Below are 27,216 nucleotides of genomic sequence, written 5' to 3'. Positions count from 1 at the left end.
ACATGCTCTACCGACTGAGCCAGCCAGGTGCCCTTACATATTTTCTTTGCTGTGTGTCCTTCAACTAACTTTTCCTTCCCACACCATTTTCCTTATTTGATGTCAACATATTGATCTTGATGGTGAACTTCACTATTTAAGTCTTTCAGTTACAGGGAATACTCAAGTGGCATTCTGCCTGGAATTAACACAGGTCGATGGATACGGTGTCTCTAGCATGTTGTTGTCCCTCCCCTTTCGGAAGAGAATGACGCATCTGTGTACAAAGCATCCGTGCTCCTTGTTGGGGTCGAAGCACAAAATTGTGAGACTCATATGGAGATCGAGTGTGGTAGGAAGGTGTGTATGGGTGATGGGTAGCCAAAGGGGTGGACTGTGCTGGTTACTGTATCTCAGCCCCAAGCCCACTCCACTTTCTGTTCTGTGATGCTGTTGCTGGATTACCGAGAACTACATTTCCCAGGTTTCCTTGCCAGCAGGTTTTGCTGTTCTAGCTCATGTGCTTACCTCCACGGTACTGCAAGGGCGAGCCGAGGGAGACCCGGAAGTGAGACATAGGAAGGGACTTGCTTGTGCTCTCCAGCACTCGTCAGCAGCAGTGGGTTTTAGCTCCAGCACATATCAGCTTTGTACCCACCTTCTTAGAAGTTCCAGCATCGACTGCTTAGAATCCAACCCTTTGTCCCAACACATATCAAAAAATCCAAACACTGGTTCCTAGGGCTCCTCCCTCCTAGGGAGGTCCTAGCCCCCTTCCAAGATTACCCTTAATTTTCCCTTCTGGTACAGGTATTCGTGGCCTCAGGTAGTTCCCTCTCACACTGATTTAGGGTTGACCTGTGTGACCAATGGAACATGGTAGAAGTAATGCTGTGACTTCTGAGATTAGGTCATAGAAGGCAGTGGAGCTCCCGGTTTGCTCTCTTGGGAAGCTCACTCTAGAGGATGCCACAGGGACACTCAAGGAGCACTGTGGAGGGGCCCTGAGAGGGACTGAGGCCTCTGGTCATCAGCCAGCATCAACTTGCAGCTCTGTGAGTGAGCCCCATACAAGGTCCTTGGGAGTCCAGCCCTGGTCACACCCTCAAAGGACTGCAGCCCCAGACGGTATGTGACCACAACCTCAGGAGAGACCCCAGACCAAAACCACTCACCCAAGCTGCTCCCAGTTCTTACAGAGAAGTTGTCAGCCACGAGTGATTACTGTTCTTCTAGGCCACTGAGTTTAAGCGCTGCTTTGCTATGCCAACACCCGATCACTAAAGTAACCCCTCTTGCCCTAAGTGCCCCTGCCAGGGGGTGGTAGCTGCTTTCCAAAGTTCACCATCTCTGGGTCATCACAGTATCTACTTTTTGCCCTTCCGCTGTCTTTCGACCACTATATAAGCAGTTCCCTGGATGGGGGTGCCTGGGTGGCTCAGTTGGTTAAGTGTCCGACTCTTGATTTCGGCTCAGGTCATGATCTCATGATTCCTGAGATCGAGCCCCTGCTTGGGATTCTCTCTGCCCCTCCCCGGCTTGTGCACGTGCTCTCTCTCAAAAATAAATATTAAAAAAAAAAAAAAAAGCAAAATAATTCCCAGGATTAAGTGCCCTCTATTTGAAAAGCTAGTGTGGTTTTCCTGATGGGATCCCTTAAGGTTTAGAAAGAAGAAAACATTAAATGAAAGCAATACATTCCATAGTATCTCATCCGGCCAGGCCTCCACTGCTGCCCTGTGCCTGTCCCTCCTGCTCGTCCCCTCCTGCCTGTCCCCACGTGCCCCTGTCCCTCCCTGCCTGTCCCCACGTGCCCCTGTCCCTCCTGCCCGTCCCCACCTGCTCCTGTCCCTCCTGCCCGTCCCCACCTGCCCCTCTCATCTTCCCACCAGACTCCTAGTCACGAAATTCTGTTCTTGTCCTATTTCCTCGGAGCCCCAGACACACATGGCAACTTGGAACCCGGATGGGGAGTATGGAATTTATTTTATTGTTCTGGGTCTGGGTTTTGTTCCTTAGACATCACGATTCCTGGACGGCGGGGACGTGTCCCACCCCCTGGACTCGCGGTCCCATGGGCCTGTTCGGATTGTTTTCCAGTTTCAAAGTGCACTGAGAAGGCTTCACAGTTTTAATACTTCCTAGATGCTCAACTGAGGCAAAGTGACAAAATGGCCCCCCCACCCCCGCCCGCCAGAAAAATAAAACCCCAAGCCCCCCGGCAGCAGCTGCTGCAGCCGTATGAAAAATAATACAAACTCTTCTTAAAAAATAGATTACACAGGAAGAACCCAGAGGACTGAGGGCCGTGGGGAGGGCAGGGAGCCTGGGGAGAAGCCCGGAGGGGCACGGAGGTGAACTGCAGGGGTCGGGCTGCTGGTGGACGCCTGCCTCGTCCGCTCTGCCCAGCGTCCCTCTGCGGCTCCTCCCAGCAGCTCTGACCCAGGGACCCAACTACTCCCCTTCTCCCTCAGTGGGCCCGCCCTTCACCCTGAGGCCTGGTACCTGCTTCTCACTAAAGTGGCTTCAATAAAGAAATGAAAAGATCCAGAGTAAGAGAGGCCTGCTGCTTAGCCCCCAGGGAATTCCACCCTGCAGGAGCTGACCTCTCCCTGTTTTGGGGTTCGGGCAATTATCGATACCTGCTGCTACCGAGACACCCCACCCCCCGGGAGGTGAAGGACCCCAGGAGCTTGGCCTCTCCCTCGTTCTGCGCCCTCCCACGTCCCCAGCCGTTACCGGGCCCGGTCTGAGGCCGTCTGCCAGCCCAGCCTCGGAGTAGCTGCGGACAGGTGGGGTGTGCAGAGCGGCCGGGGGCGATGGGGTGCGGGATGGGTCCTCCGGCTCATGCAAAGAGAAGCGAGAGGGGGCAGCCCCACCAACACAGAGGTAAGGCAGGGTGAGGTGACGGTGTGTGTGCAGCCAGGCCAGCGCCGGGGCCGGGGGCAGAGACGGGGCAAAGGGGCCACGGCCCGCAGGGTAGGAGAAGGCAAGTCAGGGCCCGGCGCCGGGGAGGAGCCTGCCTGCCTGCTGCCCAGCTGAGGGCTCCACAGCCGGCTGCCGCCCGCAGAGGAGTCTGGTGCTGGGTGGATTCTCTGCAGGTGGGGACGGGGGCAGCTGGGTGGGCCGGGGTCAGTCGGGGACCTCGGGGTGAGCAGGCAGTCCACTCTCGCCACGCCGGTAGGTCTCCCAGAAGCCCCGGTCCAGCTGCTCCAGCTGCGGGCCCAGTGGCAGGTGGCCGGCCAAGTGCATGCGGAGGGTCTCCAGCCATTGTTCCAGCTTCAAGAAGGAGGGTCTGGGGTGACAGGTGGGCGGGATAGTGGGTTCTGTGCTGCCGGGTGGCAGGGGGGGCGGCCCCACCCCTAAGGATTGCTCCGGGCTGAGCCCCCGGCCCCACTTACCTCTTCTCAGGGTCCAGATCACAGCAGCGCACGGTAATGGGGAAGAAGCTCGGCGGGCAGTTTGGGGGGCAATAGCGGTCCAGGAAGCCTCGCACGTTGAGGCCAAAGTCCATGGTGCGGGGTAGGTAGTCAGGGTCAGCGTTCACCCGCCCAATGATCTGTCCAGCACAAGGCCCAGCGGTTACCCGCGGTGGGGGTGGGGGGCCGCTGGGACTGACGCCAACCAGGTGGGTTTGAGGGCAGGTCACACTTGGTCTGGGGCCAGCCTGACCACTGCACCGCCCCCCCCCCCTCCCGCCCCCACCCCAAGCTTGCAGGTTCCCAGGAGCCCCAAGCCCGAGGCCAACTGCCACCCACCCCCACCTACCTCGCACAGGACGATTCCAAAGGAAAACACATCCACCTTTTCATCGTAGCTGCGGCCTGGATGGAGAGATCGGCTGTCAGCAGGTGAGGCTGGGTTGGGGGCCAGCAGGGTGGGACCAGGAGAAAGTAGCGAGCAACTGGACTGCCGTGGAACCAGGGCTTAGGTCCCTGTGTTCCCGCCCCCGCCAGGTCTGAGCAGACCTCTGCGAGGTGAGGATGAGAGCCCTGCCTGGGGGGGTTCCAGGCCCAGCTCGGCCACCCACCAGCTGTGTGACTCTGGACAAGTCATGGACCACACGGTGACTCCCAAAACTACCCATGTCAAACCCCTGGAACCTGTGACCATTACTTCACTGGAAAAAAGGTCTTTGCAAATATGGTCATTAAAAGGATCTTGAGATGAGATAATCCTGGATCATCTGGGGGCGGCCTCTAGGTACCGTCGCAAACATCCTAAGAGAGACTGAGGAGGACGACACACAGGGAGAGGCGGCCGTGGCCACGAGCCCAGGAATGCCAGGGCAGCCACCAGAAGCCAGAAGCCGCAAGGAGTGGGTGCTCCCCGGAAATCCCTGGAGGGAGCGGGGCTCTCCTGGATTGCAGACTTCTGGCTTCCAGAACTACAAGGGAATAAATGTCTGTTGTTTTAAACCACCCGGTTTGTGGTAATTTGTTAACAGCACTCCCTGGAGCTGATACAGACTCTCTGGGCCTCAGTTTCCTCAGCTGTGTGTGTGTGTGTGGGGGGTGATACATCTAACCTCGTGATGTTAAAAACAGCCAGTACATGGGGCGCCTGGGTGGCGCAGTCGGTTAAGCGTCCGACTTCAGCCAGGTCACGATCTCGCGGTCCGTGAGTTCGAGCCCCGCGTCAGGCTCTGGGCTGATGGCTCAGAGCCTGGAGCCTGTTTCCGATTCTGTGTCTCCCTCTCTCTCTGCCCCTCCCCCGTTCATGCTCTGTCTCTCTCTGTCCCAAAAATAAATAAACGTTGAAAAAAAAAATAAAAAAATAAAAAAATAAAAACAGCCAGTACAGCCCTCATGTGTCAGATGCGGCAGGCCCTCACAGTAAACCCTTAAAGGTAGGGATTTAGCCCCCTTCTGCAGGTTAAGTTGCTGGGGGGGGGGGGGGGGCTATGTTAACTCTGGTCAGTGCTGGCACTGAGCTGCCCCCAGCTCTGCCTGCCCTCTGTCTGAATGTCACCTGCCTGTGTTGGGTGTCACCTGGGGTGTCGTATGTAGTCATCATGTGACAGGCCCGATAAAAAAGAAACCGAGTGGGAGAGAGGCCCCGGGTGGGCCAGGCTGTCTGCCACCTGATCCCTGGGCCCTGAGAAGATGTCACCTTGCAGGGGACTTGCTGGTGTGACTGAGTTAAGGATCTGAAGATGGGGAGAGGACCTGCGATACAACCGCAAAAGGTCCTCAGGAGGGAGGCAGGCACGGAAGGAGACTGGACAGCGGACACAGACGTCCGACAAGGTGCCAGGGTCACCACCTCTGATGGAGGAAGGGCCTCTGATGGAGCCAGGCAGCCTTTGGAAGCTGGAGAGAAAGTGGGACCTCCCCCAGCCCGATTGACCCCTGACTTCAGGCCAGTGACGTGGACACTGGACTTGCCACCTCCAGGACTCTGTGATAAGCGGGTGGCGTGCGGGACAGTGGCACGGGAAACGAGTTGCGGGACCCAGGGAGGGAGCTGGGGGGGAGGGGGGGCTGGGCAGCGGGGGCTGCAGCCCTGCCTGGGACCCCCGGCCCGGGGGGACGGGACGGGGGGGGGCCCACTCACCGTTGATCATCTCAGGCGCCATCCAGTACGGGTTGCCCACCACCGTGTAGCGCTTTTTGCGGTCTGGCTTCTTGAGGCTTCGCAGGTCTTCGGGCTGTGTCTTCTCTTCCACCATGAGCCGTGCCAGCCCAAAGTCGGCCACCACCACGTTCTTGTTCTGGGGTGACCACGAAGCAGGGCCGCACTGAGAGGGGCTCCTGGCAGCACATGCCCGCCCCACTCCTAGTCCGGACGGTTCCACAGACAGCCCGGAGGACACGCCCCTGACACCCGGGGGCCCATGAGTAGTGCTCTGTGTGCCCCATCAGGGCACCAGGGCTGCCTTGCTGTGCCAGGGAGGGAGTAATTCTAATTCAAGACCCGGGTCCTGTGCTTGGCACGTGACAGCTGTGTCTCTTCCTCCTCCAACAGTCTGGGGGTGGGGGGTGTGTGTGTGTGTGTGTGTGTTATTTTTATCCCCACTTTACACACGAGGTTACTCAGGCCCAGAGAGGTTAAGACAGTTGCCCGAGGCCATCCAGCCGGTCGGCTTTACTGTTTTAGGTTTGTAGGAGTACAGATGTCGAAGCCTGTGTCCACCCAGCAAGGGACAGACAGGCTGCCCTGGGTCACCGGTGCCAAGCCAGGGGCCTGGAGAGGTCTCTATAGGTCTGGCAGCCAGGTCTCTTAGGCGTGGCGTCCAGGGTCCTGGAAGTCCAGACTGTGTGTACCAGCCCCAGGATGGACCACTGGGCACGGACACAGAGGCCGTGCGTGACAGGCCAAGGGGGCAGGGGCCCAGTCGGGGGGGGTTAGGACCAGGCTCAGTCTACAGGGAAGGACTCTGTGCTGTCTCTGCAACACCAACGTGGACGGTTGCCTACAGAAGACTCTGCAGAGACGGCAGACAGGGGAGGGGCCGAGCTCGCACAGTGTCCACCAGGATCGTTCAAGTGCTGGTCCCTCTCAGGACCCGCGCTTCTGAAGACTCCCCCGGGGTCCGATGGTACACAGCCCCCAGACCCTGCTGTGGGAAACAGCTCCAGGGACATCAGCAAGGGTGACCCCTGGATTCTTAGAGGCCCCAAGCGATAGGTGAAAGTTCTGGTTTGTGTACACATGGATTCTGGGGATGGGGAGCTCACAGCGCTCATCAGATTCTCAGGGGATGGCCCCCGTTGTGGGGTCCAAGCTGGGACAGGCTGCCCCTCCTCGCCCTGCACACCGGCTTGGCTCAGCCCTGCAGTAACACCCATCACCAGCAGGGGCGGCCCGAGCAGGCTCCCTGGGAGGCCGACGGAGCCCGCCTTGCCCACCTCTCTCTTGTGTCCACTGCCCACAGCTTTCGGAGGCCCAGAGTCCCCCAGAGCCTCCCGGAAATCCCCAGAGGGCTCAGACCACCACCTCCCCCAACTCTGTAGTGACCAACTCATTGCTTCCTAAATGTCGTATCACCAGCCCTTTGCGTGTGCTTTTCCCACCACCCGGGACACTTCTTGTACTGAATTCACTTGGCAAACGTCTGCCTGGAGGACTTTTGCAGATGCTACCAGTTAAGATGAGGTTCTACTAGATTAGGGTGAGTCCGAAATCCAGTGTCTGGTGCCTTTATAAGAAGGGGACAGGGGCACCTGGGTGGCTCAGTCGGTCGGGCGTCCGACTTCGGCTCGGGTCATGATCTCGCGGTTCATGAGTCTGAGCCCCGCGTCGGGCCCTGTGCTGACAGCTCGGAGCCTGGAGCCCGCTTTGGGTCCTGTCTCTCCCTCGCTCTCTGCCCCTCCCCCACTCGGGCTTGGTCTCTGTCTCGCTCTCAAAAATAAACATAAAAAAAAAAAAGAAGAGGACACACAGACACACAGAGGGGAGAAAGCTGTGTGAAGACTCAGGCAGAGACCGCAGTGATGTGGCTACAGGCCAAGGAGCGCCAGGGAGCGCCGGCCGCCTCCAGAGGCTGGGGGAGAGTGCAGGACAGGCTCCCCCTCACAGCCTCTAGGAGGAGCCAGGCTTCTCAACACCTTGATTTTGGACTGTGTGCTTTGCTTCCTGCCCCCTGTGAATACATTTCCGTTGTTCCAGGTCGTCCAGTCTGTGGTTCTGTTACGGCAGCCGCGGGAAACCAGGGCATTGCCTCTCCGGTGGGGCACGGTCAGCCGCCCCCTCCTCTGCATTCTGTGGACAGTCCACGGTCCCCCTCCATCCCCCACCTCAGGCTACCCCCACCTTTTTTTTTTTTAGGTTTATGTATTGATTTATTTTGAGAGAGAGACACAGAGCACATGAGCCAACGAGGGGCAGAGAGAGGGAGAGAGAGAATCCCAAGCAGGCTCTGCACTGTCAGCTCAGAGCCCAACAAGGGGCTCGAACTCATGAACCATGAGATCATGACCTGAGCCGAAACCAAGAGTCGGACTCTCAGCTGACTGAGCCACCCAGGCGCCCCCCCCCGCCCTACTTAAGTGTGTCCCCCAGAGCCTCTTTCCGAAGCCTGTCTTGACCTCCCCAGCCCACGCGCCCAGGCCCTCCTCCAGACCTGCAGCTGTTGGCGTGGGCCTGGCCACTCTGCCGTGGGCTGTCCTGTGAATGCCACCTCGCTCACGGCCCATTACAGTTTACACACCACTCTCTCCTTTATCGATTTCTCCGAGCCTCCTAACCACCCGGGACCTGTTGATGGCTCAGAGCGCTGGAGCCGCCATCCATGTGAATGGCGCAGCCGGCTCTGTCTGCCTCCTGGCCTGGCGCTGTTTCCGCCTGGGCCGAAGGAGGCGTGGACCCGGGCAACCTAGGAGCCCCGTCCGGGGCAGGCCACGAGGCCAGGAGTGGGCGGGCGGGGCTCCTGCAGTCTCCCTCCCTCCCCGGCCCGGGCTGCTCACCTCTCGGACCAGGCAGTTGTGGGAGTTGAGGTCCCGGTGGATGATGTTCATGGAGTGGAGGTAGGCCTGGGGGTAGGGGGCACAGAGGTCAGGAGGCAGCTGCGCTGAGGGACCCCAGCCCACCCCTGGCCCCCCCAGCGGCTTCTACCTCCCCTCCTGCCTCAGGGACACTTCCCACCCTCAGCCGATCCCCCTGCTCTTTCTTGGCACTTCCTGATGGCTTCTGTCTCTCAGTGCCTTCTAAGGTTTAAGGTCAGCAGGACAGAATCCTTTTATCGGTGGGGTCAGATCACCCAGCCACACCCCCGGAGCCTACTCACCATCCCTGAAGCGATATCCTTGGCAAAGCTCACTCTCTGACTCCACGGGTACTGGCTGTCCTGCGGGGGGCGTGGGGAGAGAAGGGCCAGCATGGACAAACGGGGCCACAGTGGCAGGACAGTTGGGTGAGAGGGAAGCCAAGGCAGCAAGTGTCTCGGAGAGTCCAATGACCCCCCCACTTTCTTTTGCACCCACCTTTGTCTGCTTCTAAGGGGTGTGGGGGAATAACTCAAAAACACCACTTTCCAGTATGTGTTTTCAAACGCAAAGTGGGGGACACTCCTCTGTAACTCCTGAGCCAGCTCTTCGCAGGGAAAAAAAACTCTATGTTTGACACAATCCCATGCCTTCGGGTTTTTAGGAAATCTGAACCTACTTTCCCGTGCAGGCAGAGAGGGATGGGCCCCGCGAGATCGCCTGCAGAGTGCCAGCAAGTAAGGCTTTGGGCTCAAATCATCTGGGAAACGCCCGGTTCTCACACCCCAGCCCCCTACAGAGCTCAAGTTAGGGGGAGGTAAGGACATGAGAGCATACTCAAGACCCAGAGTGCAGCAAGGAAGCCCAAGTGGGTGGAGGCTGCGATTCCAGATTGTACTCGACCACAGAATCCTTTCTGAGAACTCACACCTGTTAGAGTCTGCAGGTGCAGGAGGGGGTCAGGACCTCTCGGTGTCCGGGTGATGCCCAGGTGGGGACCCCCGGGGCACTGTGCGAGAGCACCGGAGTGTTAGAAACTTCTCTCCAAATACTTTCCCAGTTGGGATTTGCAATTTCATCCAAGCCCTTAAAGAAAGTTCTGAATTTTCGGGTGCCTGGGTGGCTCAGTTGGTTAAGCACCCAACTTCGGCTCAGGTCATGATCTCACGCCTCGTGAGTTCGAGCCCCACATCGAGCTCCGTGCTGACAGCTCAGAGCCTGGAGCCTGCCTCGGATTCTGTGTCTCCCCCTCCCCTGCTTGTGCTCTGCCTCTTGAATTAAAAAATTAAAAAAAAAAAAAGAAAGTTCTGAATTTTACAGAACATAGTAAACAGTAAATATGATTTGGTTTCTCTACAAGCAAAACGAAGGCCCACAGCAGAGAGGTAACAAGGTGCCCCTCCTGAGGTGTTCGGCCCTGGGGCAGGCAAGGCTGGGTCTGGCTGCTCTGGGGCGGGGCAGGGCGGCTGCCCCGAAATAGCCTGTGTGTCCCCTCAGCCAAGCTGCCACCCTCTCTGCACCTCGCTCCCCGTCTGATTCGGATTCAGGGTCTGGAGGGCCTTGGAGACCAGAGGCCAACCCCACTGGAGAGCTGAGGAGGCCCAGAGGGCAGCTGCCCCCCCAGGGCCTGTGGCGCTGGCTGTGGGGCCGGGGCGGCAGGTGTGGGCCCTGCCCACGCACTCACCATGCTCTTGATGATGCCACGGAGGGTGCCCCCCTTGATGTACTCAGTGATGAAGTTGAGTCTCTTGTCCTTATAGAGCACGCCGATGAACTTGAGCACATTGGGGTGCTCCAGGCATCGCATGACCTTCACCTGGCGGGGTGAAGGCAGGCTGAGCCTGGGGCTCTGCCCAAGTCTCTCTCTTCCCCTGCTGCCCCGCCACAGATCGCAGCCGGTTCCCCAAGGTGCCTGTGTGGCTCCTGCCACCCTCCAGGATGCCCGGGCCCCTCTCCCCCTCCTGCCGGGATACTTTCTCTTCTTTCGGTGTGTGGGTGGAGCGTCACATCCTCCCGGAACCCTGGGCCACCCCTGTCAGTGGAGAAGGGGCGGGGGCCATGGGATGTCCCAGGAGTCTGGTGAAGGGGAGGGTGCAATTCTGCTCACTGACCTCCTTGAGGAATGTCCTCTGTGTCTCTTCGTCAAACCGGATCAGCTCCTTCATCACCATCACCTCGCCCGTCTCCCTGTGCGTCACCTGCATGGGGACACAGAGGCACGGAGCCTGGGTACCGATGGAGGCCCCAGCTCCACCCCCAGAACTGCAAGGGGGACGGGCAGATGGCTTCAAACTCTTCACAGACATTTCGTGTGGTGCCTCATCAATTCCCTTACAGACGAGGACACAGACGCTCCGGAGGTATCCTGACAGTGGCCAAGGGCACCCAGCAGGACGGAGTGGGTGGCTGGGTCTTGGGGGCCAGGACCGCCTGACTCAGAGGCTAGCTCTTTCCTCTGCTCTGCTGGGCTGCTTCCTGGAGGTCAGATGGGACTTCTCCTCTGGGAAGGGGACCAGGGACAGGGTCTCGCCGGCACCTTCTGTATAATCCTGAACCTTCCAGCCTGGTGACAGCCAGGTGACCTCAGAGCCAAGAAGGGGCTTGTGTCTCTACTGGGGGAGCATGTGAAGGGGTGGGCAGCATAGAGGCCGTGAGGGGTTGGCTTCAGGCTCAGTACAGGGCCCCGGGGGGGGAGCTTTCTGGGTCAGCCCGGGTTGCCCTCCCACCCCCTACCACATCTTCCACGTAACGTTCTGGGTCTCTCTGTAGTGCGTCCCCTCCCCTAACTGACTCAGGGAGGCCCAGGCGGAGGAAAGTACCGGCCAGGAAGTCTGGAAGCCTGGTACCCCTTCCACTGTGGATTCCTGCAGGCGGGACTGATGGGTCTCACCTGGCCTGTCCCCCATTCCCACCTCTGGCCCCGCCCCTGCCCAGGCCCGCCCTGTACCTTGATGGCCTGGCCAAAGCAGCCTTTGCCCAACACCTCCCCGTGGATGAGGTCCGACGGCCGGAAGATTCGGTGCGGCCGGCAGACCACACGGAGGGATTCAGAGCGACCCAGGTCCTTGCGCTGGGAGGCCGGGGAGCCCAGGGAGCCAGCACCTGGGGACCTGTCGATGCTGTAGCTCCTCCTGGGGAGGCACACACGGGGCTCGGTGTCACCGGGGCCGGTGGGCACTGGGCCTCGGTCCTGCCCCCTTCCTCCTGCCTGCCACGCTCCCGTCCGTGCCGGTCCATGTACCATCAGCACCCCCACCCCAGTCCGGGAGAAGGTGGCACAGGGCCGCTCTCCTGGGCGGTCAGAAGGCTCATGCCCCATCCAGCACCCAGACTAGACTAGACCTCTGTCCTGGGCCTGCTGTCCTGCATGTGCCCTTGGTGGGACCATTTGTCCTTGGCCTACTCTGGCTGGTGGCCCTGGGGCAGATGCTTTGTCTCCCAGCATCTGAGTGCCGGGCCTTGGGGTGCAGAGGCAGACAACCTATCCAGGATGCCCTTAACCCTGCCATGTGGGTGGCTCCACAGGGTAGCGTGAGCTCTAGACACACGCACGCAAGGAGGAAATACGTGCCTTCGACACCACTAGCTCTTAAACATTGTCACCCCAGAAGATATGCCCCCCCCCCCCCGCAAAACCTTTGCCAGGAGTCCTGAGCAGACCCCCAAGGTAAGTGGAGTGAGGACCAGGCTGCCTCTGGGTTTCTTCCTTGTGTCTCCCCTCCCTTCAAGAGGGTATGGGGCCCTTGGCACCTCCCGCCTAGGCCCCCACAATGGCCCACAAGCCACCTCTGGCCTTGGGCACCCTTGTGCACAGGGGCCCGTGCCTCCCTGACCACACTCGATGCTCCCGTCATCCTGAGCTACCTGCCTGCTGTTCCACCCTGGAAGTGCTGTGGGACCCCCCCGGCTGGGGGAGCTGCACCCCTGCTTTCCTACCTCTCACAAACCTTTCTTTCTCATCCCTCCGCACCCCTTGCTGGCCTGCTTTTTTGCGGGCCTGCCTCCCCCATCAGACTGGGAGCTCCCAGAGGGCAGGAACCAGGTCTCATCCCCGAGGCCCAGCGTCTGTGAAAGTACCTAGATGTGACAAGGCACGGGACTGACTTACAGGACAGGCTTCTGCCGGGAAGAGCTGCCCACCTCCCCGCTGGGAGTGTGGATTGGAGAGCCCAGGGGGCTGGGCTCAGGCCCTGGCCCATGGCCCAGTGTATCGTGTGGGTCGTGCTCAAGAGTTAGCTGGAGCAGGCGGCTGGTTTCCTGGATCAGAAGATCAATCTGGGGAGAGCAGGTGTGCGGACAGGTGGGTCGGAGGTGGTGCAGGTGGAGCTGGGGGAGGAGTCAGGCATGAATGCACCACCTCCAATTCTGCTCACCAGACTCAGGGCCCATACCTCATCCAGGGGCACGTTGCGGATGGGCGTGCCATTGATTTCCAGGATCCGGTCTCCGACGTGGATGGAATTCTTCACATCTGGGCTCATGCAGCCTGGGTCCACTCTGTGGGCATAGAGTAGTGGTCAGCCAGACCCCTGCCTGCCTGTCCCCTGGAGCCTGGATGGGAAACCAAGCCCAAGGGGATCAGATTGGGGTGAGGAGGCAAATTAATTCTATTTTGCGTGACTGATAGATGGCAACTGCCTAGAATGTGGAGTTCTGGTTTGATGGGGAAGAATTCTATAATCGATTACTAATGTCTGCTGTGGGTGGGAAATTGGAGAAAAGCGCATCTATACTGGATGCACAGAGGCTCCCACTCAACAAGGTGCTGTCTCTGCCATGGAGACAGACAGATCCTTCCAGCTGCCTGGTATGCTTCAGGCAGATACGCATCGTCTCATGAGAGGAGTCCAAAGAGAGTCTGGATCCCCTGGATTCCCGATTCCCAAACTTGCCATGCAAGATGAGGCGAAGGCTTCCACTTCTCCAGAATCAGCAGCTGGGTGGAGATAGGATGACACCCAAAATCTAGCTCACAGATTTTGGCTAGTTTTGCCAAATATATTTTGCTGCTGCTTCTTTTTTTTTTTTTTCAACGTTTTTATTTATTTATGGGACAGACAGAGACAGAGCATGAACGGGGGAGGGGCAGAGAGAGAGGGAGACACAGAATCGGAAACAGGCTCCAGGCTCCGAGCCATCAGCCCAGAGCCTGACGCGGGGCTCGAACTCACGGACCGTGAGATCGTGACCTGGCTGAAGTCGGACGCTTAACCGACTGCGCCACCCAGGCGCCCCTGCTGCTTCTTTTTTTTAATGTTTATTTATTTTTGACAGAGAGAGCGTGAGCTGGGGAGGGACAGAGAGAGAGGGAGACACAGAATCCAAAGCAGGCTCCAAGCTGTGAGCACAGAGCCAGATGCGGGGCTCGAACCCACAAACCATGAGATCATGACCTGAGCCAAAGTTGGACGCTTAACAGACTGAACCACCAAGGTACCCCTATACTTGCTTTTTTTAACTCCTTGGTCACCGTGTTTTCATTTTGTCTTCATGAAGGCTTTTTAAAGGAATGTTTACTTTGTCTCTGTCCTGAGATAGGGAAGGGGTAGGGGGCAGAATGGAGACTGGGAACTTTAAGAAAAAGGTTCATATGGGGTGCCTGGGTGGCTCAGTCGGTTGGGCATCCGAGTTTGGCTCAGGTCGTGATCTCACGGCTCATGAGTTTGAGCTCCGCGTGGGGGCTCTGTGCTGACAGCTCAGAGCCTGGAGCCTGCTTCAGATTCTGTGTCTCCCTCTCTCTCTGCCCCTCCCCGCTCAAGCTCTGTCACTCTCAAAAATAAATAAACATTAAAAAAAAAAAAAAGGAAAAAGGTAATAAATGCAAAAGGAAGAACGGAGTTAGAATATCGCCATGGTGTAGTTGTCACAGTAATACAGATAAGAATCCTCTGTGGATGCTAAAACCATTCGGGGAAAGGCTGGTGGGGACAGGATATTTACAGAACCAAATCTCACAAATGACTTACTGATTGTGTTACAAAGGGACAAAAAATCCTGGACAGTAGACAGCAGACTGTACTTTAACGAAGTAATCAAAGGTGACATCTCCCAGTAAAGGGCATGCTTTATTGGCAATGTGGGTCTGGCGGGAAGATCCAAGAAGGACACAGAGTCACTAATGCAGTTACCAAGTCAAAATGCATAACCTAAATCGAACAAAGAGGACACAGCAGCCCAAATTGAATGGAGGGGTATTCGACTTGACAATCAGCTACGATTCTTCATAAATGTCAAGGTCATGAGGACAAGAAAAAGCGAGGAACTGTCACAGAGTCAAAGAGACTGAAGGGACGTGAGGGTTCAATGCACTGTATGGTCATGGGTTGGATCCTGGGTCTAGGGAAATTGCTATAACGGATGGCGTTGAGAAAATTGGCAGAATTTGAACGTGGACTTAAGACTGGGTGAGAGTGTCATGTCAGTGTTCAATTTCCTAAACCTCGTAATTACACCATAAGACACAATTGATAATTATGGAAGAGAATGATCTTGTTTTTAGGAGAAGGTATAAAGTATTAGGTGGGAAGGAAGGGTCACTAACGCCTACTATCTACCTTTAAGTGATTTAGTAAATAACAGCAATATGTACCTATGTGTATATATAAATATAAATAAGTCATACAAACATACACATAAACACACACATATAGGTAGCAGACACACATAACCTAAATGTGGCAAAAAAACCCGTTAAAATTGGTGAACACAGAAGGAGGTGGAGGTATTCAATGTACTTATCTGTTAAATTTGCTGTACATTTGAAAATTTCATGACAAAAAGTTGAAAAATAGTGAATATATTTCATTGAAACAGGCTTCTTGTGGCTCTTAGAAGCATATTCCTTGGGGTGCCTGAGTGGCTCAGTCGGTTAAGTGTCCGACTTCAGCTCAGGTTGTGATCTTGCAGTTTGTGAGTTCGAGCCCCGCATCGGGCTCTGTGCTGACAGCTCGGAGCCTGGAGCCTGCTTCGGATTCTGTGCGTGTCTCTCTCTCCCTGCCCCTCCCCCACTCAGGCTCTGTCTCTCTGTCTCTCTTAAAAATAGGTGAACATTAAAAAAAAAAAAAAAAAAGGGTATATTCCTTAGCCTCTTGTCATCCCTCAGTCTCCTGCGAGGGCGGTGGGGGGCCGGGGCACGGATGAATTAAGCTTTCCTTAAAATGCTTAGAAAAAAACAAAAAGAAAAGCAGTCCACTGATTCGTTTAGAACAAACAAGGAAATCCGGTGAGCAGACTTCGGCGAGGCTGGGCGGCTTCTCAGAGGGGCACGGTCCCTGCCGACGCCGTTGGGAAAGCGGCTGCTGGCGGGCAAGAATGCTCATCCAGCGAGGGATGCCGGCTCCCGTTTCTAACATCCCGTCTGGTTTTGAGGGCCCAGCTGGTCTGGGAGGACCCCCCCTCTGCCCGGTCTGTCTGCCCGCTTGCGTATACGAGGCAGCTGCCGGCCTGGCTGGCGTGCAGGGTGGGGCAGCAGAACAAGCCCAGTACCACCTTCCCTTCTGGCCAGTGCCCAGCCCTGGTGCTGGGACCTGACAGCTGGTGAGAAGCGTTCGCCGGATCCAATGGAAGCTGGCACTTGGCTCCCACGCCCACACAGGCGGACGTTACTTCTCAGGAGCCTGGGTGGCTCAGTCGGTGGAGCACCCGACGTCGGCTCAGGGCACGATCTGACGGTTCAGGAGTTCGAGCCCTCCATCGGGCTGTCTGCGGTCAGCATGGAGCCCCCTTCAGCCCCTCTGTCCCCTGCCCTCTCTGCCCTCCCCCACTCACTCTCTCAGTCTCTCTCAAAATAAATAAACTTAAAAAAGTTATAAAACTACTTCCTCAAGGAGTCCATCAAAGCCCAGAAGAGACCTTAGAAGGCTCCAAGGTGTCCAACTTCCTCACTGTTCAAAGAACCCCAAAGCCCAGACAGGAGAGCAGCATACTGTGTGGGCTCTTCAATCTGCATTCCTTCCTGCATTTCAGACTGTACATGTCTACATGTTCAGATGTAGAACATCCTTTAGAAGTTTCTTTATGGATGACCTATCCAAGTCTTGGTTTTGTCCACCTTACCGTGGTTTGTTTTTTTAAGTTTATATTTATTTATTTATTTATTTGAGAGAGAGAGCGCGTGCATGTGAGTGGGGAAGGGGCAGAGAGAGAGAATTCTAAGCAGCCTTGTTGGCACGGAGCCTGACGTGGGGCTTGAACCCACGAACCGTGAGATCATGACCCAAGCCAAAATCAAGAGTCGGACGCTCAACCGGCTGAGTCATCCAGGCGCCCCAGGCCTTAACGTGTTTTTATTTTTCCCTTTTGCTTGAAGGGTATTTTCCTCAAGGATAGCATCCTAGATTGATGGTTATTTTTTGCTCAGTGCATTGAATACATATATCATTTGGCTGATTGTTAGCTTCTGTCGTTTCTGTTGAGAAATCAGCTGCCCTTTTTTGAAGGTAATCTATTTCCTGTGGCTGCTTTTAAGGACTTTTCTTTTGCCTTGGGTGTAGCAGTTTCACTATGCGGGGTGGGTGACCCAAGGGTGGATATTTTATTTTGTTCTTTGGGATCTACTGGGCTGAAGTCTGTGATTTGGTGTCTGCCAGTTCTGGAATGTTCTCAGACATCAGACCTTCAAATGCTGCCTCCCTCCTGCCATCTTGTGCTTCTCCTGGGATGCCCAATGGATGTTGAGATCCTCACTCTGTCCTCCATGTGTCCTAACCCCTCTGTCACAGCTTTCATCCTTTTATTTCATTTCTAGGAGTTCCATTTGGTTCTTTTCCAAATTTATCTGCTCCTTATTTTTTTTAATGTTTATTTATTTTTGAGAGAGAGAGAGAGGGAGACATAGAATCTGAAGCAGGCTCCGGGCTCTGAGCTGTCAGCGCAGAGCCCGACATGGGGCTCGAACTCATAAACCACGAGATCATAACCTGAGCCGAAGTCGGACACTTAACCGACTGAACCATCTGGGCGCCCCCAAATTTCTCTGCTCTTTCCTCATTTTTTTCTAAACCTCTCTTATGATTAAAACATATCGAATAAAATTATTTTACATGGTTTCTGATCATTCCAGTATCTGGAGGTCTTGTGGGCCTGGTTCTATTTCCTGTTGTGTCTGCTGGGTCTCACAGTGCCTTGCTTCCTTACGCACTCGCTGAGTTTTGACTGAATCGCTTCCTTGGGACACTTAGCTCAGTCCACCCAACGAAAAGAGCTGCGTCTGATTCTACCAAGGAACACTGCCAGTTGGGAAGTACTTTAAACTTACAGTTGTGACTTCGTTTTTTTTTTTTTTTTTTTTTTTTTTTTGAGCCACCCCGGCATAGGAATTTGCTTTGCAAACCTGTTTATAAATTCTCAGGGGAGATTCCCCCTCCCCTTCCATTCAGGCTCAAATCAGTTTATCTTACAGTTCCGGGAGTGAGGGGCTGATGGAAGGTGTGGACTGTTTCTCAGTCATCCTCGTCCAGAGAGCCCTTAGTTCTCTAGTTCCGCTGGCTTCCTCTACAGGTCAGGGCTTTGAGAGGCCCAGCCACAAAAGGACTTAAAGACAGAAGCTTAAGTTCACTCAATTTCCATTTGGCCTTAAGGCAAGGCTGTCTTCAGTGGTTCTGCTGACACTCCTGGGCTCCCTACTTGGCCCCGAGCTGCTTACTCCCCTCTTTCTTGTTGGGTTATACATGGACTCAAGAAGAAGTTTTCAATATTTTTCATCTAGCATCTGCCGTGGTTTTTAAAGGAAGGGCCGGGCCAGGGACGAGGTACAGCAGATTGTCAGAGCTGGGTTCTGTCTGTGCCCAAATGCTCACCCGCTCTCAGGGTGCCCTAGACTCCAGCCGCCCACCAAGAGCACCCTTGGCCACAGCCAGACCGGCCGTGGCCTCGGCCAGCCACTCACCCCTGGACGCGGACGGTGTGGGAGTGCTCTGTGCTGCAGCCCGGCGGGCCGTGCGGGGGGTCGATGGAGACCGAGAGGCCACGTTTGCCATGAGCCGAGGCTGGGATGGATACTAGGGTGACTGTGTGGGGCAGGCGGGAGCCGGGGGAGTCGGGCAGGATCTGCTCGATGACGGGGGTCACCACAGTCTGGTAGTAGCAGTGGCCGCTGCAAGGGCCGCAGGTGGTAGGGACCCAAAGAGGGGGAAGAAAAGACTGTTAGGACAGTCCCCAGCACCTTCTCTCCTCCCCGCCTCCCTTTATGGCTCCCCATGGCAAGAGGGGTCGTCGCTGCCTGATAGGACTGGGGCAGGAACCGGGCTCAATCATTCTGGGCTTGTCTGCTCCTGACATGCTGTCAGCTGGCCAGGAAAAGGCCTGTAGATACATCCGGTTCAGGAGGAAGTCATTAAAAGTCCATCTGGGATTAAGCCATGCTGCCTGGGAATCCAGCTTTATCAGCACTGGATGATACAGAATTTGTCTGGTCTTTGTCCTGGCTCTAAACCCTTGGAATACGAGTGTCCCTGCGACCATACCTGAGCTTTTGTTAACAGGTGACTCAGGATGGGGGCTAGTCACCAGAAAGACCGGACCTGTGATCAGAGGGTGGACCTGTGACCCAGCCTGACCTTGAAGGAGGCGGGTGTGTGTGTGTGTGTGTGTGTGTGTGTGTGTGTGTGTGTGTCTGGAGAATCAGTTCAATCATGTGCCCAATGTTTCAATCAATAGTGCCCACACAATGAGGCCCCGATAAAAACTCTGGTGAGGCCAGGACAGGTTGGGGGTGTCACACGTCCTGATTCCATGCGGGGTAGTGCACAGAAGCTCTGTATTTGGGGCCCTCCAGACCTTGCTCTTTCCATCCTCTAGCTGGCTGGTCCTTATATAGAGGGATTTGTACCCTTTATAAAATGCCCTGGAATCCTAAGTACAGGGCTTTCCTGAGTTCTTGGAGTTGTGTAGAGAATCATGAAACCTCAGGGGTTGTGGGAACCTCTGAACTTGGAGCTGGTGTCTGAAGCAAGGGCAGTCTCGTTGGGGGACGGGCCTGACCTTGCAGGGTCAGGGTCAGTGCCAGAACTGCACCTCAGTGACACATCAGCAAGAGCGATGTCTGCCGTGTTCTCAGTGAACTCCTGGGTTGTTTACCAGGCACTCCTACCCCATGGCTCCTATTAACGACCCACCGTCCTGCATGGGATGTGGAAGACCTGTGGCGGGCGATGAGGGTTACCCCGGGCTCGGAGGGGACCAGGGCGCTCACCAGTACAGCTTGGAGTGCTCCACCAGCGTGTAGGTGTCCCCGTCACCAATGAAGGTCCCGCACGTGAGGCAGATGAAACACTCGGGGTGGTATTTCAGCTCCCCGGCCACCTGGCAGGGGGAGTGGCGGGGATGGCCCAGGTCAGCTGCCCCTTCCCCCCTCCCCACCGGCCTCCTCTCAGAACAGCCCCCAGACAAACTTTGGGGGCCCGGTTGGCCAGCTGCAGAATTCTGGTTCCGCAGACGGGCACACAGACCGATCGATGGGCTCAGAAGGCGGGGTGGGGAGGCCAAAACAGGCGAAAAGAACGAGAGGGAGGCTGGGGTAGGGAAACCCGTGAGGACACGCGCACACACAGGCACCAGGGGCGATGAGTAGGGGCGGGTGCTTACCATGACCAGCCCCTTGGTGATGTGCTCCGAGCACCCATGGCAGGACTCTCCATAGCGGGCCCAATAGTCCCTCTTGCAGAAGAGCTGCCCATCCTTCTCGTAGTACTGGTGCGAGAGAGAGGCACTGCACTCACAACACCTGGGGGGGGGGGCGGGCACAGGGTCTGAGTCTGGCCCACTGCACAGCTGGGCCTTGCCACAGTCTATAAGTTGCCTCTGTAAGAATCAGAAAAAGGTGTGCCCCCGCCCCTCACCCTCCTTGGGCAGAAAAAGCCTGCGCTGGGGCAGAGGGCTTAGCAGGTGGAGCCAGGGATGGCTTCAGCTGCCCCTGGTCCCTCAGCTGGAAGCCTCTGTGCAGTGCACAGCCTGCAAAACCACCCATGTACTTCTGCACCCAGAGCATCTGGCCGGGCTGCTAGCCCCAGGGTGACAGATGCTCCTCACGTTTGAGCCCCTGTCCCTTGTCACACAAGGAAGATGGCCCAGAGAAGGCAAATGACTTGCTCTTGGTCACCAGTCCAGTGGAGAGGGGAATGGAACCCGGGAGCCCAGGCCTCAGCGGGGTGGGGGTGGGGTGGCTGGACGAGTGCCAGCCGATGCAAATGGCAGTGACCTGCTGGAGCTGTGGAGACCTACCAGATGCTGGCACCTTCCCACCGTCTTGGCGAAATGTACTCAATCCACACAGGCCACCATGAGAAAGGTTAGTTCTGGAGGCTCTAAACTGCCCTGGGCCACATGATGGGTGCCACAGACCCTGCAGAGCTACTCCCCGTTTCACGACCATATGAGGCAGACGTTTAGCTCAGCAGAACCAGCCAGGATCAGTGAAGACAGACAGAGGGTCTCCCTGTTTCCTAGCTATCAGATGCTGTAGTCACAAGAAGGGGGGGCCCAACCAGAGCCCCAGTGCCCACACCTTCCCTCACAAGGGCCATGGCACTGTTGCAGAGACTGCCCGGATGTGCAGTCCTCAAGGTCAGGATACCCCTGCAGCGTTGGGAGGGGCCATAGGGGAGGCCTGGTTGGGGTAGATGGAGAGAAATGATGCACCGGCTTCTATGTGTGATCCCACAGGCCAGGAGCTAGACCTACATGCCTGGCTGCCCTCCACCCAGGAGTGAGCTGGAGGGGGAACAGAGGCCAGGCCGGCAGGATGAGGAAGCACAGGGTGCCTGGTGAGCCAGCGGGGGCAGGAGCCACACCTCGTTCTGAAGAGCCTGACTCAGGGTCCTGGGTGCACAGGTACGCCCAGGCCAGCATACACAAGGAGCAGAGAATCTGTCCGGCTCTGCTGCTGTTTGAGCACTCTGGGTCATGTGCCAAGGTCATGCAGGGACAGGGGAGGAGACTCTGAGCTCACGCCCAGCAGAGAAACAATCCAGGAGAGCAGAGGAAAGACTGGGGCCTGAGTGAGACTGCCCAGTCCCCCAGACAGCCAGGGAACCCTCAGCCTCTGCAGCAGGCATGCGGGAGATCTCACTGAGGGCACACGGATGCTCTTTAGGGAACTGGGAATGAAGAGGAGGGAGAGGCCCACAGGCCAGAGTGCTGGTGGGACACTGTCCCTTTAAGAGGATCCAGACAGTTCCCCATTGTCTGGGAGCCTGAGGGGAGGGGCGGGGGACCACAGCCACTGGCTGAGGGTTGGGGAGAAGGCACGGCCCAGGTTCAGAAGCACAGGGGTGGGGGTGCATCCAGGAAGATGGGGGAGTTCGACGAGCTCCCCCTACAAGAGGAGGGTGTGGGGGAGGGAGGGCCTCCGGAGACTGCTCTGGGATGTGAGACCAGGCAGCGGAAGCAATGCTGGCCCGGAGCCATGACGTCATTCTCAGCCCTTCCTGCCCAGCACTCCCAGGCCCCCAGCCCCAGGCGTCCTTAGGGCACGCATCTCACTGCGAGGTGGGCAAGGTGGGCGAAGGGGCAAGTAAGGCACTGGGCCCGGAGGGCGGCAGCCCAGGCTGAGGGGATCCCTGGTGCACGCCCCCAGGGGGCTGCAACCTAGCGGGAAGGCACAGAGGAGCGGGCTCTGCAGAGAGGCTGCCTGGTGTGCAAGCACCGTGACCTTGGGGAGGCTCCCCCACCTCCCACGCGTCCTGGGGCAATCAGTGAGTGATTCACTTTGTCCTTCCACCGACCAGACCGACCAGACCGTCCTCGCGTCACAGCAGTGTCACCATAGAAGTCTCCCCCTCACTCCTGGCTGCCAGCCTGCAGGAAGCAGGGCCTCGCCTGCCTCTGGGTGGGTGGGTGGGTGCGCTGGTGGGGGCTCGGGAGCAGCTGTCTTCCTATGGGGGAGAGAATGCTCTTCTCCTGCCTACAAACTCCTACCCCTTCACTCCCGCACATTCATCGCCGTAGCAGGCCTGGAAGACCCGGGTGGCGCTGACTCAGGGCTGGGTGGGTGTAGTCGGCTCCCTGGCCACCACTTCCTTGAAGTCTGCTCAGTCACCTGGAGGGGGTGCCTCCAAGCAGTCTGCACCTCCACCAGGCCTGTCTGCATCGCCAGCCTCCGTTGGCCCTACCAGTCTCTGCCATCAACCTAAGGGCTCTCTGAGGTCCCATGTCAGGCATCCACAAATGCTGGACCCCAGAGAGAAGGTGAGCGGTTCCTGCTGAACGCTCCACCTGGAGCAGGTCTCATCCGCCAGCACCCTCAGAACTGCTCGAGGGCACCCGGGCGGGGTCTCCATCTCAGAGAGGGGATCTAGCCCAGACTCACCCAGCAGCTTGGTACTGGCACTCAGGGCTTCGGCGTACCTTTGCACGAGGAAGGCACGTAGGAACCCCTGGCCCCTGTCCATCCCTTCACCCCTCAGGCCTCTGTCTGGGCCACAAGCCAGAGGAGGAACGTGGGGTGCGCAGGCCTGGCTCTTAGGGATGCCCCGCACGTGCTGCTGCCCCCAGCAAGGATGTCAAAAGAGGAGCACCAGTACTGAGGATGTGCAGAGATGGCCGAAGGGCCAGAGAGAGGAGCTCCTGGAAGACGGTCTTTGCCCCAGTCCAGGGCACACTTCCCTGAGAGCAGGCACCTACAGAGCCAGGCTCGGGTGGGGAGGAGGACCCTGGGGAGGACACGGAGAGCTGCGCTGGGAGGCAAGGTCTGCAGTGACAGGTCCAGCCCTCCCAGGGACACTCTCGACCCAGGGCCACATCCCGCAGAAAGAGCGGCTGGAGGACCAGCTTCGCGGGGAGACTGGATCAAAGGACCAGAAGTCTCAGCAGCGGCCTGCTTCCCCCAGCAGGCGGCCAGACAGTGACCTAGAGGTTTCGGTTCTCGGTTCTCCTGCCCCACAGCTGGGTCCCAGGTAGGTCTGCCCCACCGTGGCCTCCGGGCCCCGGGGCGGCAGGGGGGTGGGGGGCCCTGCCTATGGTTTGGGACAGGTGGAGAGGGGCTCTGCACTCACTTGGCTCCTTTGAGGAAGCGGCTTCTTCTCAGGGCCAGCATCCTTTGCAGCAGGGGGCAGCGGGCTGCGCCCGCGGTGGGGTGGGCCCAGCCAGCTGCTTCCCCATCCTACCCCAGGCCCTCAGGATTGGAGGCTGCAGAGGGTGGGGCTAGCTCGGCCACACAGCAGCGGGGACGATGCAGCAACACTGGTGAGCAGGACTTGGTCTGGGCCCACAACAGGAAGCAGCTGAGGGGCCTTCTGCCTGGGTTCCGCTGGCGGCTCGGGTGGCCCTCAGCCCTGCACACCTTAGGAAGCACCCTCCGTGCCCCTCGGCCTCTGCTTGGACAGAGGTCCCGGAGGCTTGGGACTCTCTGGGGACAGGGACAAGCTCAAAGGCAGCTGCTCCTGCCGGTGCTGCTCCCAAGGGAACGGAGGTTGACTTCCACAGACAGTCTGTTCCCCTTGCCTGAAAGGTCCCCCGAAGCGGGGGAGACTGCCTCCCGGCCTGGGCTCTGAGCCCTGTGCCAGCTGTGGGCTCACCCCTGTTCGCCCAGGGCAGCCCTCCCCCCCCCCCCTGCCCCAGGCCTCCAGGGAGATGTCTCCAGAGCTACGGTGGCCCCCGGGGCTCGAGTGCCGCGGGCTTCTGGGAAGGGACCTCACCAAGGCAGCAGCTGGACCAAAGCAGAGCTTGGACGACTCAGCCCGGCCATAACCCTCCGGGAGGTGGGAGAGCTAGAGCTGAGGAAGGAGCAGGTCCTGTGGTGACAGGGACCCCAGCACTGATGCCAGAGGCATGCCGTATGCACTCACAACCCTCTCACCACAAGGCCTGGGGAGCCAGCGACTGCTGCCGGTGCACGACATGGACTGAGAGGCTCCTGGGGACAAGGCAAGTAGAGACCAGAAGCTGGCTGCTGGGTAGCCGTGGGGCTCGGGCAAGCAGCGTGTCCTGAGTGATTCCTCACTGTCACGGGGGTAAGGACGCTGCTGGCCTTGCTCAGATTTGGGGGCGGGGGGGCTGGGCGGAGCACACACTGCTGGGCCAGGAGCACTTGTGGAAGCCAGCGTGTGGACGCTGTGGCTCTTACTACCTGTGGACCCTCTCTCACTGCGGGAGCCTTCTCTGTGCCCCCATCACAGCCGGCTCAGCGGCACATGCCTTTTCCCTAGGGCCCTGACCTGGGGCCTTACCCCTCTCTTGGTTATGAAGGGCAGGAACCCGTCCAAAGCTAGGTTGATACATTCTGCCCCCCTCCTTCCCTGCTGTGGCTTCCGAGGCCGCATTCCCGGCCCTCCGGCATGACTCCCCAAATCCCACCTCCCTCCCCACCCCCAGCACAGGGGGCCCCAAAGTTCTTCCTGATTTCTCTCAGCCCCATCCTGAATCCCACCCGTGACCGAGTGGTCTCAGACCACCTCCCCAGCGCCAGGCAGGGCACTGCCACCCTGGATGGTCTGCTGCGTTTCAAATCAACATGGCTGGGCACGGCTCATCACCCACCGGGCCCCAGCTTCACGAGAGCCAAGGGCCCACCGTCCTCCCCAGCACCCGGGGCAAAAGCCCAGACTTTCAACTCCGATCTTAAGTACACATAGCCTTCTGTTGACTGGAAGCCTTACCCGTAATATAAGCGGTACAATTAACACAGATTTCGTATTTATGTGTACTACCTACCGTGGTCTTACAGAAAAGCAAGCTAGAGAAACGGTGGTGAAGAAAATCATTAAGAGAAGATACATTTACAGTACGGCACCATGCGAAATCTGCCTATTAAGTGGACCCCGCGCAGTTCAAACCCGTGTTGTTCAGAGTCAGTGTAATGTTAAGAATGCCCAATAAATGCTGGCAGCTGGGACAGCCACTTGCCAATACTGTTCCTTCTACAGCTGAAATTCTCTCCGTTTGTAGTCCCCGTCCTAGGTCAGCCCGTACGAGCTCGGATCCCTGAACTACTGTGACAGTCCCTTCTCTGCCAAGTCACCGCCATCTGCCCACTGGGATGGCACTTCTGCCCACGTCCCTCCCCTGCTTTCTGCAAACCCTGTCTGCTGGCTCCCTCTTGCCCTTGGAAGGTCCTTATCTTGGCCTTAGGGCCCTTTTGCAAATTGATCCCAACCTGGCCTCCTCCCCCTGCTCTTTTCCAACCAAATGAGCTATTGTTCCTGTCTGTGTCTGTCTCCGTGCTGGTGGCCGCCTTCCCTGAAGGCCTAGGGAAGGCCTCGTAGTGGACTCCTGACTGGGACCCCCCGGGTCTGGCGCCTGCCTCTCTTCTGGCCTCACTAGCCAGGGTGGACGCTGTGTGTCCCTTTCACTCACTGGCTGTGTGTGACTCTGGTCAAGAGAATTAACCTCCGTGTCCCCATTAACGGAGACAACACAATAGGTTAACTAGACAAAGTCCTTAGGAGGGTGCCTGGCCCTTACTAAATTAGAGAAAACGTTGGGTGCTGTTCTTAAAGAAAAATAACACAAACCTTGTCAGAGGTTTCCACTGCCTAAAAGAAACCCCTTCAGCCAGGTGGTCACAACCAGAGACAGCACCAGAAGGAAGAGCCGGGTTTCCCAGATTGCTGACCCAGCCTCTCGTCTCTGGCAGGCCTTGCTTAGGGCCCCCTCCCCGCCTACCTGAAGCAGTCTGCGTGCCAGTCAGCATTCAGGGCCTGGAGGTACTGGCCATCATAGATCCTCTGGCCGCAGCTCGCACACACGGGCAACTCACTTCCTGCAAAGTGGACAGGGAGTCAGGAACCATTCTTCGGAGGCCCAGCCTGCCCTGCCCATCCCACGTGGACTTGCCCATCCCTGTGCACACACAGGCAGCGCCCAGGCGCTGTGCCGAGCAGAAGGATAAAGGATGCGGGTCTGAGAGTCTTGCTGAGACTTTGGCTAAGTTGCTAGGCCTCTCTGGGCCTCGGTTTCCCTATCTGTAAACTCAAGAGGGGAATCAGATGTCCACCCTCCAGCAACAGCATTCTTCAACTTCAGCTACTGTCTGGCAAGGTCGATAGGGAGAAAGAAAGCAGCAGGATTTAGGGATAAGGCAGCAGGTAACTCTCTTGTCACAGCCCCTCTCCTCCCCTGCCTGCCCAGGAAGAGGAACCTTCAAAGAGTAAGGACTGGGCTGGTGCATCTGGGGCTGAAGCCCCTACAGAAGGAGAAAGGCAAGGAAGCCCAGAGGTGCTTCATGCTTCGTCTGAGCCTTGGCGATGCCTGGGCTTATGAGGGGCTGCTGGGGTTGCAGAGCTGGGCACTCCCCGACACCTGCTCTGAGGACGACTGGCACCTCTTTAAGCCGGCCACCAGGCATGCTTAGTCATCCTAGGGGCCTGGCATCCTTGGAGCTGGGTGGGCCCTGGCGAATCCCCCAAACCTGCCCCTCCCCATTGTACAGATGGGGAGACTGAGTCCTGGAGAGGGTAAGGCTTGCCTGGACATACAGTTAGGCTCCCAGGCCACAGCCTGTCCTTCCATGAGGACACAGGAACCTAAGACAGGGGTGACAGTGAGGTGGGCCCTTGCCCCAAGTAGGCCTTCAAGGGCCTGGGGCAGGGCTGGAGCGGGTTGGCATAAACGGACCTGCATTGGACCAGGTGAACCTGTGTGATGGCTGTTGGGGGAACCCCGGGAAGGGGACCCCAGGGAGGGAGTCTCGGGGGTCTTTATACCCTAACTGTCCTGCAACCCAATCCTTGGGCCTCCTGGTAAGGGGGAAGGGACTGAAAAGGAGGCTAGGATGAAAGTCATCCTCCCAGTCAAGACTGATGCAGACATTGAGTTTGGTGCAGAGAGAGGAGGTGGGGGCCCCCAGGATACTGTCGACGGTTCCTTGGAGGAGGTA

At 57.5% G+C, this 27,216-nt stretch overlaps 2 protein-coding genes across 4 annotated transcripts; one reads left to right on the top strand and one right to left on the bottom strand.

The window, feature by feature from the left end:
- Positions 1–1,946: 1,946 nt before the first annotated feature.
- On the bottom strand, positions 1,947–26,116 carry LIMK1 (LIM domain kinase 1; the record flags this gene model as incomplete). Its single annotated transcript, XM_040455660.1, has 15 exons — positions 1,947–3,274; positions 3,381–3,538; positions 3,748–3,803; positions 5,536–5,692; positions 8,388–8,453; positions 8,708–8,767; positions 10,090–10,221; positions 10,517–10,603; positions 11,353–11,536; positions 12,514–12,680; positions 12,797–12,902; positions 18,292–18,498; positions 19,597–19,706; positions 19,989–20,127; positions 26,004–26,116. Coding segments are annotated over 15 exons (1,905 nt in total), but the record flags the coding sequence as incomplete, so codon positions are not given.
- On the top strand, positions 22,231–25,252 carry LOC121017742 (translation initiation factor IF-2-like). Of its 3 annotated transcripts, none has more exons than XM_040456169.1 (4): positions 22,231–22,589; positions 23,151–23,296; positions 23,961–24,266; positions 25,066–25,252. In XM_040456169.1, exons 1-4 carry the CDS (start codon positions 22,569–22,571, stop codon positions 25,076–25,078), a joined length of 486 nt encoding a protein of 161 aa, XP_040312103.1. In that variant the 5' UTR covers positions 22,231–22,568; the 3' UTR covers positions 25,079–25,252. The 3 variants fall into 3 exon arrangements, with proteins under 3 accessions (XP_040312103.1, XP_040312102.1, XP_040312100.1); XM_040456168.1 differs by having other exon boundaries at positions 23,136–23,296; XM_040456166.1 differs by having other exon boundaries at positions 22,231–23,296.
- Positions 26,117–27,216: the final 1,100 nt, after the last annotated feature.

This window comes from Herpailurus yagouaroundi, unplaced genomic scaffold (assembly GCF_014898765.1).
Source record: "Herpailurus yagouaroundi ecotype Mexico unplaced genomic scaffold, PumYag 216, whole genome shotgun sequence".
In the NCBI taxonomy this organism is placed as follows: Eukaryota; Metazoa; Chordata; class Mammalia; order Carnivora; family Felidae; genus Herpailurus; species Herpailurus yagouaroundi.
This window is presented reverse-complemented; position numbering and strand designations above follow the sequence as displayed.